Below are 12861 nucleotides of genomic sequence, written 5' to 3'. Positions count from 1 at the left end.
TGCTTCTATTTTTTTATATTTCATTCAGACTTTTTCTATGAAAATTGGAGAAAAAAAAAAAACACAATTATTCATAAAATGTCTTCAAGTGCATGCAAATTATATCAATTTGAATATTCTAATCAGTATAATAATATATATTTACCTTCCATTTACCGTCATCAAATGAATCACATATTAGGTTCCACTGTTCAGGACCATACATTGCTGGCACGTTTTCCCTCCCAATAGCCTTAGCCTTGGCAATCCCCTCATCATCGTCTTTATCAATGCCGTCAAAATATTTCTTGTAATGATCCATATACAAGTTCGAACGAAGCCTAGAATATGCACGACCCAATTTATGTTCAATAGCTTTGATGTGCTCGTATCGTTCTATATTCAATGCGAAGTTTGACTAATACATAATAGATAAGAAAACAATGGTAAAAAATGTGTCACATTATTTTTTTCATACGAAACATATTATTAAACATTACATTGATATTCATACCTGAACATGAAATAACAACTTACTTTTTTCTTTAGCTGGGACCTTTTTCCATTCACCGTGATGGAGTTCGCACATGTTACGAATAATATCCCCAATCTTGCTTGCAAACCATGATGCATTCTCGCCTACAGATGCCCGGTGTCTATTTGGGATGTTTAGCACTAAAGGACCATTCTTAAGTATGTGGTCACTCAACTTCTTACACTTGGCCTTACCCTTACACTTCTGACAGACGTGGTAGCTGTTACGCAAAACATGGTAACGTAGTAAGTTATATTTGGAAAAGTATATTGTCAAATCTCTATAACAAACCAAAATAATACAAAAATAACAGTTCATAAACATATAATTCATGAACTTACAAGATGCAGTAGGGGCGGCAACCTGTGAATCCAATCCTACCACTGAGTGAATAGGATTAGTAGACTCATGCGAAGGATGCCCATCCACTGACTCGAGGAGGAGGAGAGGCGAGGGCGACACTTGCATATCTGTTTCACCAAACCCAGAATTGAGAGTCAGACTCTCATGCTCCTCAATAAGGCCCCGACCTTGACCTCGGCCTCGTGTTTCTGGAACACATTTGCGTCCTATTGTTGTCATTGTTATGATCAATCTTCTAGTAAGTCAAAAACCACAAAATTATATTAGTCAAATTATAACCATATAGCATGTTCAATATTTTTGACAAACATACAATAATCATGCTAGTAAAAAAAAAAAAAAAAAACACCCCAATATATATATATATATATATATATATATATATATATATATATAGAGAGAGAGAGAGAGAGAGAGAGAGAGAGAGAGCATCAACTTCATTAAATATGCTAATACACTTTGTACTTACACCAAATGTGAGCTTATGTGTTCAATACATTTCATCATCAGATTCATATTCAGAATCTGTATCACTATTACTTGAAGATGATTGTTCGTGTTCAGAGTCCTCTTCGTGTTCAGAGTCTATATCGTTGTCGCTACATAACTCCTCTTCCGCATCAAAGTTTGTATCATGGTCCTCGTCCGGCAAGTTTTCGTTGGCAAACATGCTTGCATCAAGTTGAATATATAATTCGTCAATTGCTACTGTCGCATCATCTCTACATAATTGACTGGAGGCTTCAACATTTGCTTCATCAACAAAGACCATATTACCCCCAACACATTCACCTTCCTGGTATACGTCATCACTGAGTCTTTGGTCGTCTTCCATATTATCTCCCTTTTGTACTGTTGGAATATCATAGATGTCTCTATTGATCCACTTCTGCACCACTTTCCAATTACCACCCAATTTAGGATCATCCAAGTAAAACACTTGCGAAGCTTGACATGCTAAGATGAACGGGTCGGATTCACACCATTTACGAGAAGTATTCATAATCGTGAAGCCTTGGTCCATTCGTACTCCTGTTGCACTCCCAGCGTCCCACCAATCACACTCAAACAAGTACACGAGATTTTGGCCAGGGTATCGTAACTCTAGAATATTTTTTAACTCACCATAATACTCCGTTATTGAGGTTTCGTCCTCACCTGAAACAGAAACACCACTGTTCTGGGTAGTACGAGTTTCTGTACATTCTTTCGTGTGGTACCTAACCCCATTCACGATGCAACCTCTATACGATCTAACATGACAATCAGGCCCACATGCAAGATCATATAATTGTTTTGAGTCATTGTTTGCAGTACGCCCACTATTGTATAAATGTTTATGGAACCAACGTTCAAAGTTATCAATGTCACGGCCGCCTCAGGCTTTTTATCAATGTCACGGCCGCCTTCTCTTTTGAACATATTATAATGTTCACTGCATAAAAAATAAACGTATTGGTAAATGATCATCAACCCTACAATTATAACATGTCGTAACAGGTAAAACACAAAGGCCATTACTAAACTTACTCCAAATATGAGGTTGTTTCGTTACAGTTGGTAAGCACATACCATCGTGCCCTACCAAAATCATTAGCATCCAGTGTTACTAATTTAGCTGCTCCTAACGGCCGAACTCGTTGGGAGAACACATCCAAGCGCTGGCTCATTTCTACAACATCAATGTCAACATATCTCCGTTCACGGTTCCATCTTGTCTCAATCCCCCAAAGATACCTGGAACAGAAGGTCAAGCTCTCCTCAGCTAGGTAACACTCAACAATAGACCCCTCTGGACGCGCTTTGTTACGCGTCCACTTCTTATATCTTTCAGATTCTCTTTCGAACAGATACATCCAATGGTTTTGTACGGGACCGGCAAGCTCGGCCTCCCGAGGTAAATGAAGTGCTAGATGGATCATAACATCAAAAAAAGCTGGCGGAAATTTTTTTTCCATTTTGCATAAAATTATTACAATGTCGACTTTCATTTGTTTTAGGATATCAACTTTCGTTGTCCGTGCACATAACTGTGTAAAAAAGGTACTGAACTCGGTCAATGTTGTTCGTATTTCCGACGTAGAGAAATTTTGAATTGCAATAGGAAGCAAGCATTGTAAGAAGACAGGACAATCGTGGCTTTTCATACCCGAAATTTTACCAGGAAGCTTGTTCACACATCGACCAATGTTAGATGCATACCCGTCAGGAAATTTAACACCTTTCAACCACTCACATAAACTCTTCTTCTCATCTCTTGTCAAGGTGTACTTCGCAAGTGGCATCCTATAAGTTTCACCATTTGGCTGCACATGCAATTCTTTACGTATACCCATCAACTGTAAATCTCTTCGTGCCTTGATTGTGTCCTTGGTCTTCCCATCGATATTCATCAACGTACCTAAGATACTTTCACATATGTTCTTCTCAATATGCATTACATCTAAATTATGACGTAGTTTCAAGCTTGACCAGTAAGGCAACTCAAAGAAAATACTTCTCTTCTTCCAATTCAACACAACATTTGTGTACTTTCTCTTTCTCCCTCTTGTTTTTCCAAATTGCAAACCCCCAGCATCTCTTAGCTGTTTCAACAATTGACTTGCAGACAATTCTTCAGGTTCCAATCTATGCTCTTCTGTACCATCGAACAAATCTCCTCTTTTGCGCCATGGATGCTCTTGAGGAAACCACCGACGATGACATATGAAGCACACCTTATGCCCATACTTCAAATACCTGAATGGTGTATCCTTATTACATACTGGACATGCAAGCTTTCCAATTGTAGACCACCCAGATAATTTTTCATATGCGGAAAAATCATTTATAGTCCATAGTAATGTCACATGCAATTGAAATGTCTCTTTCTTTGATGCATCGTACACGCGTATGCCTTCATTCCATAAATCTTTCAAGTCACTAATCAATGGCTGCAAATATACATCAATATTCTTTCCAAGATCTGAAGGCCCTGGGATAATAAGGGGCAACATCAAATTTGGACTCTTCATACACATCCACGAAGGGAGATTGTACACTGTTAACATTGCTGCCCATATGCTATATGTTGTACTCATATTACCATATGGGTTGAAACCATCACTTGCTAAACCAAGCCGTACGTTACGGGAATCACTTGCAAACCACTCATATCTTCTATCAAACTCTTTCCATACAATAGAATCGGCGGGGTGTCTGAGAGTATTGCCATCATCTTCTCGACCTTCTTTGTGCCACCGCATTTCCTTGGCCATTTCTTTTGTCATAAACAACCGTTGTAACCTCGATTTTATTGAGAAATACCGTAAGACCTTTTGAGGAATATTACTTTTTCTGCCTTTGCCATCAATCCATCTTGAATTGTTGCACTTTGGGCATACCACTTTGTCTGCATGTTCTTTCCAAAAAAGCACACAACCCTTCTTGCATGCATGTATCTTATCGTAACCGAATCCCAAGTGTCGCCTAAACTGTATTGCTTCTCTTTACGAGCGTGGCAATGTCTCTCCATCTGGGAGGGCCGTCTTTATCAAGTCAATCATCATATCAAACGCCTTGTTACTCATGTTGCAGAACGCCTTTATATGAAGCATCTTCAGTATAAAAGCAATTTGTGTAAATTTCTTGCAGCCTGGATAAAGTTCTCGTAAACCATTCTCCCAAAATTGGTAGAAGGAGCTTGTTCATTCCTGATTATCAATTGTGGGGCCCTATGAAGTAGTGGATTCTCCGATGTTAGCATCAACAAATGTCCCCATACATACATCGTCTAACAATTCTTCAACTGCATCAACCTCCTCCATCATTTCACTTGTATGTGTGTGCATGTTTGTAGAAGTGTTTTTCCTAAAATGATCTTCTTCCCTGTGAAATATCCATCTAGTGTATGCCGGAGTAAATCCATTCATATACAAGTGACCCTTCACCTCGCTAATATGAGAATAATATCGATTTGCACAATCACAGCATGGACACTTTGTCATATCACGTGAATCAACTGATTTAACTGCCATTCCCATGAATTCTTTCACACCTTTTTGAAATCGCTCTGAACATCAAGTACTTTCTCGCATCCAACTCCTATCCACATTGATGTCCCTATTAGAGGTTATTCGTTACGTACATGTACGCACACAAGGGAATTAGAAGATCAGATTCTTAAGAATTAATAGAATTAAATGGGAGGTCTATTCTCAAATATTAAGGGAGGGAAAGCTTAAAAGGAGCATGGGTAATGAGAGAATTCTAGAAGTGGGTTACTAGTTTAGAACAAATATACACGAAATGATGCTAGCTCAATGTGATGTTACCTAACAAAATATTCTAAAAGTGGGTTACTAGTTTAGAACAAATTTCTATTTGTAATTTATTTACTAGTTTAGCTCAATGACAGTTTTACATTTTTTTAGTATTGTTGTTAGGTTTGATATTTATTATAGAATGTTGTCTTGTTTCAAGTTTACTGTGCTGCTTCCTTATTGAACTTAAATAGAAAAGACCATACAATCATAATCCATACCAACTTTGATAACAGAAGTAGATGTGAAGTAGAAAATTAATAACATAATCCTAATATAAGAATAAGACTTAATACTAATATAAAAGTAATAATAAGAGAAGAAGCAAGGTTTAATACAACCACAAGAGAAGAAGATAGGTTTAATGGAACCACAAAAGATTATATGTGTTTATATATGATAAAGCTTGTCCTAAGGGGATCGAGCCTAGGGCACGTGCGATCGATTGCAGTACCAGAAGCTCAAGGTGAGAATCAGAGCAAACTGCAATCGATCGCAATACCAGAAGCTCAATGTGAGAATCAGAGCAAACTGCGATCGATCGTAGGATCAGAAGCTCAAACTGAGAATCAGAGTACTCTGCGATCGATCGCAGGCCTGATGCGATCGATCGCAGATAGGCGTTCAATGCCATAAAAAACAGAAGGAAAAAACTTCATTGTAGCGTATATTTCCAGCTTGTGATGATCTGGATTTCCAGCTTTTAACAAGGCTTTCAATCTCTCATCACTTGGAAGTTTGAAAGCTCAAGATGAGTCAAGGCCAATGCTTATTGATTTCTCTTTCTTTGCTAAATTATCAAGATGAGGGATGAGGAAAATACAAGGCTTTCTATCATATCAAGGAACCATATATATATAGCTAGCTACAATCACTATAGATTGATGCTTGGATTTGAAGCTTTGTGCTTTTCTGCACAAAATGTCAAATATCCAAACTCCAACCAAAATGATGGAGATTAAGGACCTTAAAATGCACAACTATAAAACGATGCACATCATTTGACAAAATTACCCTAGACAACTACATAATATCTTCACAATTTTTTTTTTTATAAATATTTGACCCTGGACCTTCTCATACAGAAGTCATTATGAGATTAAATTAATTGATTGAAAGGATTGAAGGATTGGATAATTTCACAATATATATATTTTAAGGATTCAAGCTCACTTATTCAAAGAGATCATGAACCTTACAATCATACACACTACTCTGCCTTATTTTTTTTTTGTTCACAAATAAGTAATCCTAAATATCATATCACTGGTTACCTATTTGAATAGCAAATATGAAATAGAGACATCGGGGGGCAAGTGGGCAACCAAATGTCAAATGTGGCGCCCATATTTGAGCATGTCCAAAGCCTCTCCCTGTTGGAAAATTACTTAAGAGGGGTCTAACCGTACCTCATCCTACCAAACTTCTCTTCTTCTTTTTTCTTTCTATCTAGGACCTCCTTTTTTTCACTAGTTGGAAGAAATATGCTGGTACAAATAAATTTGAGATAGTTTTCAAGGGTCTGACCATTAAAATATATGACTAAAATAAAATTTCATCTTTTTGTGTATAAAAAAACATTGTAGTTAATTTTTCTAGATAAATGAGTGAAATCAAAGAGTCAATATGGTTACCATCTTCTGTAAAAAATGTCTTTGTTTTACTTCATTCATAATCCAATGTTCATTGTTAGGATCTAAATACATAGCAAGGCATTCATTCCACTCACTTTCATGGTGCTTTAGGTTATAGTATTTATACCAAGGATCATAGAAAATGGCCATTCCCAATTTCCCATGCCCATCCTCGTCCATCACTCATTTTATATTGAAGGCAAGGTGTTCGAGAATGGGCCACAATCAATGAGAGCCACACATGAAAACCTCCGCGGAGACCTTGCTTTTCTTCTTTTTTAGTTGATTTTGTCTTGGTTTTCAAACCCAAAAGCAGACAACAAAACAACGAAAATTTTAAGTTAACATCTAATAATAAATTAATCCCACCACTAATTCTAACTCGATTCTTTTTCTGGCAACATTCTAACAATTATAACCAGGAAACCAAAACCGAGTGTATATATATATATAAAATAATATATTTTAATATACATATATATATAACGGGTTACAAAAAAAAAAAAAAAACAAATTTCTTAAAAAGACGGTTACCGAACCGGCTACAAACCGGAACAGGCTGGTAGCTGGGATTCAGTTCCCGGTTCCGGTTGCCCAAAACTGAGAATCAGGGTATCCCGGTTCTTGTCCCCGGTTTTGGCCAAAAATCGGCAACCGAGACCGGATTGACACCCCTAATCATGGGTTTGCCATGAATCACGTTTGTAACTTAACTTTCCACTATTGAAGAGGTATGTTGTCATTTCTTTAACAGATTTCATGTTATTTTAAGGAAAGACTACAAAACTTTGATCTGCAAGTCGTTTACACTGGATTTTAGAAGTGACCTATCGTAGTTAGTTTGTCGTGAATCACACTTGTGACTCAATGTTCATAGAAGAGTCATAAGTAGTTAACCGATTATGGTTGCAGTTATAAATGCTGCATTTATAAAAGCTTATGCGCCTCTCTCCGTCTATCTTGATATATTATTGTAGGTAGGTGGTATTTAATGGTGGGATTTTGTCGTTTCACTTAGTGATGTCACTGACCCATTCTCTATCTCTATCTCTCTAGATAGGTAATATATTTTAATATTATATATATATATATATATATTAAACAGGTTACAAAAAAAAAAAAAACAATTTTCTTAAAAACCAGTTATCGGACCGGGTACAAATCGAAACAGGCTGGTAACCGGAACCTGGTTCCCGGTTCTGATTGCCCATAGCCTGGAACCGGGGTATCCTGGTTCCTGTTCCCGGTTTTGGCCAAAAACCGAAAACCGGGATCGGGTTGACACCCCTAATCGTGGGTTTGTTGTGAATCACGTTTGTAACTTAACTTTCCACTGTTAAAGAGGTATGTTATCATTTCTTTAAAAGATTTCATCTTATTTTAAAGAAAGACAACAAAACTTTGATCTACAAGTCATTTACACTGGATTTTAGAAGTGACCAATCGTAGTGAGTCTGTCGTGAATCACGCTTGTGACCCAACGTTCATAGAAGAGTCATAAGTTCTTACCCGATTATGTTTGCAATTATAAATGCTGCATTTGTAAAAGCTTATGCGCCTCTCTCCATCTATCTTGATATATTATTGTAGGTAGGCGGTATTTAATGGTAGGATTTTGTCGTTTCACTTAGTGATGTCACTGACCCATTCTCTATCTCTATCTCTCTAGCTAGGTAATTATTTAACACAGTACAAAGTGAATTGGACAGATCCATTGGACCTGTTAGGAAAGTAGTGATTTTGAAAGATACATCAACTTTAATAGGATAAAAAAATGATAAAAAGATAGTCCCTAGCATTACTCGTTTGCAACTTGACAGTAAAAATCACGTCTAATTAAAAAAAGGGTTGTTAAATTATGCATGTCACTACGTTTCCTTAAAACATAGTGGAGTGAAATGACTCAAAAGCCCTGAATTTTGGAAGTGATCCATTGTCGTGGGTAGGGGTGTCAAAATTACCCGGGAACCGGAACCGGGAAATCGAAAAACGAGGGAGCCGGTTCCGGTTCTGGTTACAAAAGACCAACGCGGTTTTTGGCACCCAATGATAACCGAGAAACTAGAACCGGGTGTATATATATATAAAATAATATATTTTAATATTTTATATATATTTTAAACCGGTTACAAAAATAAAAAAATAAAAAAAATATATTAATAAAAAAATAATAAAAAAAATCGGTTACCGGACTGGGTACAAACCAAAACAGGCTGGTAGCCGAGACCCGGTTCCCAGTTCCGGTTGCCCAAAACCTAGAACCGGCGTATCCCGGTTCCTTTGCCCAGTTTTAGCCAAAAACCAGAAACCAAGACCGAGTTGACACCCCTAATCGAGAGTCTGTCGTGAATCATGTTTGTAAGTTAACCTTCCACTGTTGAACAGGTAAGTTGTCATTTCTTTAAAAGATAACATGATATTTTAAAGAAAGACGACAAAACTTTGATCCGCAAATCGTTTTCACTTGATTTTAGAAGTGACTTATCGTAGTGAGTCTATCGTGAATCACGTTTGTGACCCAACGTTCATTGAGGAGTCATAAGTTCTTACCCGATTATTTTTGAAGTTATAAATGCTGCATTTATAAAAGCTTATGCACCTCTCTCCACCTATCTTGATATATTATCGTTGGTAGGTGGTATTTAATGATGGGATTTTGTCCTTTTCACTTAGTGATGTCACTGACCCATTCTCTATCTCTATCTCTGTATTTAGGTAATTATTTAACACATTACAAAGTGAAATGGACAGATCCCTTGGACCTGTTAGCAAGGTGGTGAACAAAGGAAATTGTATGCCACACAAAAATATCATGCTTAGTCTATAAATACCAACCCTCTAGCACTAACGAACTCCCCAAGTTCGCAATATCCTTCTACTTCTCTTCATATTCGTCCATCTTTCACATCCAGAGGTCTTCGGTCCTCATGAGTACTCCTAACAGTTCCGTGTTCGTGGCTCTGACAACCTCCGTTGTTCCACCGGCTAAGTGATGCAGCGTAGGATTGTAGTGAACAAGAAAACATCAAGTTGAAGGGGTAAATATTTCTAAGACTGTGAGACTATCACAAGAATCTAAGAAATTTTCTTAAAAACTATAGATTCTATCTATGGTTTAAGGAAAAATATAAAGAAACTCAACTCTGAGTAATTCTTATTAAACAAACTCAATAATAATCATAAACTGAATTGTTAAAGGCTACAAGCATATATTTATAGCCCAAGACTCCTAGCCCTAAAATAACAATGAAATAAAGTTAATTTAGAAGTCTACGAAAGACAACTAAACCAAATAAAAGACTAACAAAAAAACCTAATTCAAATAAAGACTGAAAGATAAGATATAATAAACGACTAATAAAGAAACCTAATAAAAGACTAAAAGATAAGATAAGATAAGATAAGCCTTGAATTCCAATCTACATCATCCTCCCGAGGTTGGAGAGAATTCACCCCCGAATTCGGACTGTCTTTTCCACGGTCCTTCGGGTGCCCTGTTAACTCGTTCCATTCTCCGTTCCTCAAGATCACAACAAGGCAACACCCCAAAATAAACGTGACACTTCTCATCATCGAAATACTTTGATGGTTGTCATGAAAGCCCCACACACCACTTGGCAATACTTTAGATTTGCAGTTCTTTTCTCGTTCCTTCTCCCTTTCACGTGCCATGAAGATACTCAAGGACGGGTCAACCGTTGTTTCCCTTGTGAACATATAATTCTCTTCATCCGCATAGAACTCATCACAATTGTTGTTAGGAGAATTTAAAATATTTTCAACACCAATAAAATCAACATAACCCTCTTCATCATTATAATTAGGCACTTCAACTGAAAAGACTTTATCAACCTCTTCATAATTGTCGATGTCACTCGTGGGCTCTTCCTCTTCCAATTGATCATCTTCGGGGTAGAGGCCGCCAAACATGGGAGAAAAACCATCTTCTTTATACTCTTCCTCTTGGTCATCTTCTTCGGGGTAGAGGCCGTCAAGCATGGGAGAAAATCCATCCTCTTCGTGCTCATCCTCTAGGTCGAATGCCAAAGGTCCTTCACTCGGTTTTTCCTCATTGACATCGTCATCATAGGTTGGTGGGGAATCCCAATCCACAAATCCTTGCGAAGGATCTACAACATCTTCATGTCTAAACTCTTCATCAATGAACTCGGACTCCTCAAACTCTTCATCCACAGATTCTTTTTCCTCCTCCACAGAATATGGATTTGGTTGATAGATTTGAGGCTCGCGAATAATGGTCAAGTTGGCTTGTCGCGGCATCTCCGACTCAAATCGTGCTCTCCGTTTTTCAGAATACGTTCTATGACCGACAACCACATTATCCTCATCCAAAAAGCATTGATTCGTTCGATGGTGACGAACTTTAGGGCTACCTCGGTTGTCAACTCGAGTTGTGAAGATCTCTATTTCTTTCCATAGTAGTTCCAGCTCATCCACCATGCGTTGCCAACGAATCGCCGCTTGATTCGCCATTAATTTTTTCTGCAGCATCTCCACCTCATCCACCATGCGTTGCCACTGCTCCTCCGTACGTGTTTCACCGACTGCTTCCTTACGTTCATACACGTCCTCCAGATGTGCAAAGTGGTTGCCCCTTCTTCTTGTGTTTGGCGATGCCATGGAAAGAAAACTGGAGCTCTGATACCAACTGATGCAGCGTAGGATTGTAGTGAACAAGAAAACATCAAGTTGAAGGGGTAAATATTTCTAAGACTGTGAGACTATCACAAGAATCTAAGAAATTTTCTTAAAAACTATAGATTCTATCTATGGTTTAAGGAAAAATATAACGAAACTCAACTCTGAGTAATTCTTATTAAACAAACTCAATAATAATCATAAACTGAATTGTTAAAGGCTATAAGCATATATTTATAGCCCAAGACTCCTAGCCCTAAAATAACAATGAAATAAAGTTAATTTAGAAGTCTACGAAAGACAACTAAACCAAATAAAAGACTAACAAAAAAACCTAATTCAAATAAAGACTGAAAGATAAGATATAATAAACGACTAATTAAGAAACCTAAAAAAAGACTAAAAGATAAGATAAGATAAGATAAGCCTTGAATTCCAATCTACATCACTAAGCTATTCAATGCCTTTAAAAATTCAAAACTCATCCTTCCACTGGCTGCACCTCAGATCGTTAGGAGTGTTGATTACGTTGATGGAGATGGAGGGCCCGGAACCATCTTGGAGATCGCCTATGTTAAAGGTTGATTCATTAGTTTCTATCATATCATTAGCATTTCAAACCTACTTTTATTTATTATGAGTTTTATAACCATAGATCCCTCTCCTACTAAAAAAGCAAAAGAAATAAATATATAATAATATATTTAGATGTTGGATGGAAAAGGTAACATGCATGTGCTTTTCTATATTTTTCAGGCACGTGGGGGAAGGAGAGGGTTGATTTGGTCGACGAAAAAAACTATCAATACCACTACAGCGTGATCGACGGTGCTCCTTTGTGCCACAAGTTTAAGGAGATCTCTGCGGAGATCAAGATAGAGGCAATTAACCCTGTGGAAGGTGCTCCTTCGGGTAACAAGCTCAACAAGGTCTCTGCGGAGATCAAGATACCAGCAAATAACCCTGATCCAGCATCCTCAGTGACTTTGACTGGCATTTACAAAACCATAGACGACAATTCGATTGACCCAGCGGAGCTTCGGGCTTTCGCAGAAAAAGCCCTTGAACTTTTGAAGCTTGTTGAGACCTACGTCAAGAACAACCCTTAAAAATGAGTTGTGGATTTCATGTTCTTTTCTGTCAAGCCATAAATACTACTGCTTAATTTCGGCTTGCTAATAAAGATGTTTGCGGTTGTGATGTTGTAACTTGGAATATTGCAAAGCGAATGTTATATTGCTTTGCATACATATAAATAACGAAACTTATTTAGAAATTGCAATGATTCTATAGCCTATAACCATACAATATGCGTGAAATTCTTCATTATAATTTTATTTCAAAAATTAAATGCATTTACATCCTACTTTTCATTGTAGTGAATTACGTT

At 37.3% G+C, this 12861-nt stretch overlaps 1 protein-coding gene and 1 pseudogene across 1 annotated transcript; one reads left to right on the top strand and one right to left on the bottom strand.

Moving 5' to 3' along the window:
* Positions 1–1028: 1028 nt before the first annotated feature.
* LOC148587631 (uncharacterized) lies at positions 1029–4683 on the bottom strand (annotated as a pseudogene).
* Positions 4684–11067: 6384 nt separating this feature from the next.
* Positions 11068–12580, top strand: LOC148587630 (major pollen allergen Bet v 1-A-like). The gene is made up of 3 exons (XM_088512732.1): positions 11068–11130; positions 11979–12051; positions 12228–12580. Exons 1-3 carry the CDS (start codon positions 11068–11070, stop codon positions 12578–12580), a joined length of 489 nt encoding a protein of 162 aa, XP_088368858.1.
* The last annotated feature ends 281 nt before the right edge of the window (positions 12581–12861 follow it).

The sequence above is a fragment of the Corylus avellana genome, chromosome 2, assembly GCF_965113065.1.
Source record: "Corylus avellana chromosome 2, dhCorAvel1.hap1.2, whole genome shotgun sequence".
Taxonomy (NCBI): Eukaryota; Viridiplantae; Streptophyta; class Magnoliopsida; order Fagales; family Betulaceae; genus Corylus; species Corylus avellana.
The sequence above is the reverse complement of the archived record's forward strand: the minus strand, read 5'-3'. Positions and strand labels throughout refer to the sequence as shown.

Bases quoted from the DNA above. Each gene is read 5' to 3' on its own strand.
- LOC148587630 (XM_088512732.1), top strand. From the start codon at position 11,068: ATGGTCAAGTTGGCTTGTCGCGGCATCTCCGACTCAAATCGTGCTCTC. The intron at 11,131-11,978 runs GTTCTATGACCG...GCTGCACCTCAG, and splicing joins CTCTCCGTTTTTCAGAATAC to ATCGTTAGGAGTGTTGATTA. The intron at 12,052-12,227 runs GTTGATTCATTA...TATATTTTTCAG, and splicing joins GGAGATCGCCTATGTTAAAG to GCACGTGGGGGAAGGAGAGG.